This window comes from Pteropus vampyrus, unplaced genomic scaffold (genome assembly GCF_000151845.1).
Source record: "Pteropus vampyrus isolate Shadow unplaced genomic scaffold, Pvam_2.0 Scaffold36, whole genome shotgun sequence".
Classification (NCBI taxonomy): Eukaryota; Metazoa; Chordata; class Mammalia; order Chiroptera; family Pteropodidae; genus Pteropus; species Pteropus vampyrus.
In genome coordinates, this window is record NW_011888817.1 from 3,657,131 (window position 1) to 3,662,587 (window position 5,457).

A 5,457-nucleotide genomic window follows, 5' to 3' on the forward strand; every position below is an offset into this window, starting at 1 on the left:
TGTGTCTGAGAAGGTAGGCCTGAGCTGCGGGGCAGCAGGAAGGCACTTCCTGTGACACGATTTGCCCACTGCACAGTCTGCCACAGCGCCCGAAGTTCTACCGCTAACGCGTTTTCCTGCTGTGGTGAGCGCTGCCCTCCTGCATCACAGTAAAGCGGTGTGGCCTTGTGGGAAGTGTGCGGCTTTGGTACTAGACAAGCCTGGGATTAAATCCGGGATGTGTCGTGGACTAGCTGGGTCATCTTGAGCATTTTCTTATCCTCTCCAAGTCTCAGGTTTCTTCACCTATAAAATGAAGCAGGTATCCTTACCTGGTAGTGTTCTTGTAAGGAGCAGAGGTAATGAATGGAGGGCGTTCATACATATGCAGTAAATGGCGGCCGGCATTGTTCTCACGTTCCTAACTTGAGTGAGTCGGTCAGGTGCCCCTAGAAAAGAGGGCATCTGGGTACCAAGTGCCCACTTCATCTCTAGGGCTCTTTTCCCAGCTTGACCATCCCCATCTTCTCACTGATCACCATCCTTCATATACTCTTTGCTCTAAAATTAACACAACCAGAACTTGCCCACCTCTGTGCCTGTGCTCACGAATAAGAGTATGTTCTAGACAAGTGATTCTCAAAGTGTGGTCCCCAAGTTACCAGCATCAGCGTCACCAGGGAACTTGTTAGAAATGCAAATTCTCAGCCACCCCAAACCTAGTGAATCAGAAACTCTTAGTGTGGCACCCAGAGATCTGTGTTTTAACAAGCCTTCCAGGTCATTCTGCTGCAGCTTAAAGCTTGAGAACACTATTCTGTATCGCAGTGTCATCCTGCTGGAGCTAGAATCCCCTCTGGGCCGGGAGCTTGGGCTACTGCCTTAACTTCTCGGAGCTTCAGATTCCTCACCTATGAAATAGGAATAATTGTAATATCTGCCTTATAAGGTTGTTATGAGGATTAAATGAGACAATCCATGAAAAGTGCTTAGCTCGGTGTATAAAACATGGTTAGTGCTCAAAAAGATTAGGTATTATTTTTATCATCATCATTATACTGTATTATGCCCCTATCCCTGTCCACCATCCCCCACACATTTCTGAGTGATATAATCCTCAAGGCTGAGTGTCCCCAACTAAAACGGATGCCTCCTCCAAAAAGCCTTTCCTGGTCTCTTCCCTTCGAGCCCATGTGGCTTGACTTGGGCCACTTGCCTTGCGTTTGTCCAGGTTCTCAGCACAGTGCCCGATTCCTGCTTGCCTTTGTAGCATTCCACTCCAGTTCCTGGCGTCTGAGCAGCTGCTCGGGCGCTCCGTGATTCATGTTGGTCTGAAATGCTGTTTCCCAGGACCAGGTTCTGCCTAGGGGGTTCCCCACCCTGCTTTCTCCCTTAGCAGACTCTATCTCTCTGTCCCTGACTCAAAATGATCTCCAGCTTTCTGTGTCTTTCACGGTCTTGAGGAGAACTTCAGAAGAACTCCTGCTGGGTTGTCTGGAGATTTTATTCTTCGTATTTGTCATTGTTATTTCCCATCCTTGTTCCAGTAATTCCCCTTGAATATGTCTCTACTATGGAAGGATTTTACTGAACTCTCTCTCTCTGAAGCCTTGCAAGGTTGAAATTGTGCTTCTCATGTTGTGGATGAGGGAACCGAGGCCCCAGTTCTATAGCTTCTCCATGGCTACTTTCGGTATTGACCCGAAGCATCTAGTTCCAGAGTGTGGGTGCATTCTCCTGCTCCCAAGCTGCTGCTCAAGGTGGTAGAAGAAGCAGTTTCAAGTTTTCAAGGCTGGTTACTCTGAATTCCTGGGCATTGGTCTGGGGCTGGCCATTCATGGACCTTTCCCTGGGACAGCCTAACATTGACCCTCCTCACTTGCCTTCCAGTTTCAGGTCTGTGAGGCTACTCAAGAATGACTCAGTCAACTTCCAGAAGTTCCCCTACACGAGTGAAGATGAGGCCTGGAAGACCTACCTGGAAAACCCATTGACAGCTGCCACGAAGGCCATGATGAGAGTCAATGGGGATGATGACAGCGTCGCAGCTCTGAGCTTCCTCTATGATTACTACATGGTACGTTCGCCACCTCCGGGTAGGACCCACTCTGACCGAATGTGTGCCTTAGCTTTCGCGTCTCATGGCTCAGCAGCCCATCATAACCACTTCCAGCCCACCATGTTCATTCTCATCACTGGGCCTTTGCACGTGCTGTTACTCCTGCCCGGCACTCTCTCCTTTCCCCTGGCTAAACCCTACTCTCAGCTTTGGGCTTCAGCATCAATGTCACCCTCATTCATTCACTGAGATGGGGGTAGGCTTTCTTGGGTCTCCCATTCTGTGGCTCCTCGGGGTACCCTCAGTAACTGCCATCATCATCATCAACTCTGTCTTTAGAAACTCGCTATTTGTGCATTTATTTCTTCATCTCCCCCATGAGACTGAGCTCCTGGAGGGTAGAAACCATGTCACGATCATTACTGAATCCCCAGCACCCACGCTGCCTGCCACACAGTGCTTATTACATATTGATTGAATGGATCAATGTCTCGGCCACACTCAGTCCATCTCAGCAACACCCACATCTTCTTCCCACTCCTGGCCTTTAGATCCTTCCGGTTGCCCTATCCGCCCCATCCACCTTTACGAACGCCCTCACCTAGAACATGCCTTCTGCTCTTGAACCCATTGCCTTCCTCCAGGACCCTTCCCAAGACCCACCTTCTCTTGGAAGCCATCCTGCCACATCACATCTTTCTCTCCTGTCTTCCTATCCTTCATACCCTTGCTGCCATTATATGCATTGTAACACCTTCTGACAGACTATCTTTTCTTATTCTCTAATCGTTTCCAGGGCCTCGGCCCCCACGTAACTGACTCCGGGAGATTGTCAGTTACTGAGAACAGGAACTAGGCCTTCCCATATCTGATAAGTGGGCTTGAACCAGTCAGAAATCACAGATACATAACACGTATGACATCACCGCGCCCCCCGCGCCCCCGACACACACACATCAGTGCCTATTCCAGAGTTGCTAGAGGATTACGGCCTGCATAGCCGGCATTCTCACTGAGACTACATGAGGCCACAGAAATCTTTTTTAGCCCAGTACTCTAGGTGGCCCCTAACCATTTGTCTGAATTGTCACGTGACAGCAAACTTTCCTGCTATCCCTGGACTGGACAGTTACTCCAAGAGACTTTCCTAGCTTTGAGGATGGGGGACATGAATAGCTAAATGTTGAGATACATGGCTCTGAACTTGAAGATTTAAAGCCACCTTATAAATAAGTCCTCAAATTCACTGGCCCAAGAAGAATTTTGTCAACCCTACTACAAGAAAGAAAGCAAACTGAGTACATTTAGAGACTAAGGCGAGTAAGTGGTCTCAGATATGAGAAGGCCCCAAATTATCTCTTTGGCTTCAGTTCTCATCCTGGAGTAGAGCGGTTGGTTACCCTACCTAACCTCCTCTCCAGCAGACCAGTAGCATCCTGATAGCATTGGGCTCAGGCTGATGGAAAAGAAATTTGAATTGGCTGCCTCAGCTTGGGGACGTGGTAGGAGCCTGAATTCTAGGTCTGGGTTTAAATACCAGCCTGGGATTTACAGCTTAAAGTTGGGCCATAAAATAAAATCCAGCACCATCTTTCATGGTTAAGAAGCCATTCCCAGGGCCAGAATGGTGGGGCTAGGCTCTGAAGGTGATACCTGTAGTGAAATACAGTGTCCCGATGAGATACAGCCCCTTCCTACTCCGGCACACTCTGGATTCAGAGCAGCCCTATGGATAGTAAGGACACGGTCTAACGGTGTGGAAAGGGCCCCAAGGTGGGAGCTGGAGACCTAGAACTGCGGCCAACTGGCAATGTGGCTTTAGGCAATGTAGTCCTGAAGGTGACCACTTACTGTTTCTTACTGTGTCAGATGCCTAACTTCCTACTCTCCTATTGGGTGCTGGAGTCACTAGACTGGGTTGGAGATCAGGTTCTGGCTTTATTAGCCTTAAGGAGAAATGACCTGGATGCTCTAAGATGCAACAATATTATAATTCTAATCACAAAAGGTAACATTTATGTAGTACTCCCCCTTGCTAGGTGCTAGTCTAAGCGTTCACATCAGTCCCTGAGGTTGGTGTTACTATTATTATCCATTTTACAGATGAGGACAATGAGTTATAAAGAGGTTAAGGGACTTGCCCAAGGTCACGCAGCCAGTATGTGGCAAATCTAGGAATCGAACCCAAGAAATCCAGATTCAGTGTCCATGTAGCTGTTGTATTCCCCCATTTGAAATACAAAGTAACTGAGTCTCAGAAAGGGGCAGTCATTTATCCAAAGTCACAAAGAGCTTTTAAGTGGTAAAGCTAGGACTTAAACCGAACCTGCCTGACTCCACATTCCGTAATTCCTAACTGCTAATCTTGGGATACTTCTCCCACTCGCTAACCTGGGGCTCAGACTAAATGATCGCTAGAGCGCCTGCCAACTTGAAGTACTGGCAATTTTCTCCCAGTGTCCAAGCTTGCTCCCCTGCCTGGCCAAGTCTGCAGGAGGGGGTCGAGGTCCCTAACAGCCAGATCTTACCGAAGAGCCATGTGTAAACCCGTTTTTCCTCTCCTCTCAGGGCCCCAAGGAGAAGCGGATACTGTCCTCCAGCACGGGGGGCCGGAATGACCAAGGAAAGAGGTGAGGCTTGCCCGCGCCACCATCGCTGCCCTCTGCCCTTCCCCACCTCCACCTCCAGCTCCAGTCTCTTAGCCACTGGGCACAGAAGGCACAGTGCCTATGGCCCACAGTATTTTTAGGGGCCCACAACACTTCGAAGCCATAGAGGTTGAGAAGCTTCGAAGGCAGCTGTTCCCAAAACTCCCCTCCCTGCAGCCTCCTGGGTCAGCAGACCTGGGCTCCCATACTTCTTTCCCTTGGCTCTCTGGGCCTCTGCCTGCCAGTGCTGCCTCCAGGCAGTGAAGTTCCTTTCCTGGTAAAAAGCAGCCCCGGCGATGCTCATGGCTAATCGGCCACAGGAAGGACTCTGCCCTCGACCTCCACATTCTCCTTTCCCATCTCTGCCGCTGCGTAGGGCCTCTGCTGGGACACCCGGGCACCTCTCTGCCTTCCTGAAAATCCAGACGGCTAAGGCAGGCTTTGCGGCCCTTGTGGCTGGCTCAGGGACCGTCCGCTGCTAGGACCAATGGGTGTGGTGAATGGGGACTGCTCTCCAAATGAACTTTTAAAAATCTTGTTAGCTTTTCTGATTATAAAAGTAATCCCTGCTCTTTGTAAAATATTCAGACTCTATAGAAACGTGAAAAGTCCTATAATTTTATTCCTCTGCCTGCCTTAAAGTTTGGAGTATACCCTTCCAGGCCTTTTTCTCAACATACATTAACTGTACTCACAGATACACTAGGGCACACACACCCAAGAGATGACGCAATGCAGTTGTTTTAAAGTGGGGGCATTTGACTCCAGCTG

The 5,457-nt window shown here is 49.3% G+C and overlaps 1 protein-coding gene across 1 annotated transcript in view; it reads left to right on the forward strand.

The window, feature by feature from the left end:
- The first annotated feature begins 1,975 nt into the window (after positions 1 to 1,975).
- GRHL3 (grainyhead like transcription factor 3) overlaps positions 1,976 to 5,457 on the forward strand; it is a 20,670-nt gene continuing 17,188 nt past the window's right edge. Inside the window, exons 1-3 of the mRNA XM_023529398.1 lie at positions 1,976 to 2,056; positions 4,607 to 4,668; positions 5,063 to 5,120. Of these exons, the coding sequence (XP_023385166.1) occupies positions 1,991 to 2,056; positions 4,607 to 4,668; positions 5,063 to 5,120 (186 nt within the window). The 5' untranslated portion in view covers positions 1,976 to 1,990. The remainder of the gene's footprint in view (positions 2,057 to 4,606; positions 4,669 to 5,062; positions 5,121 to 5,457) is intronic.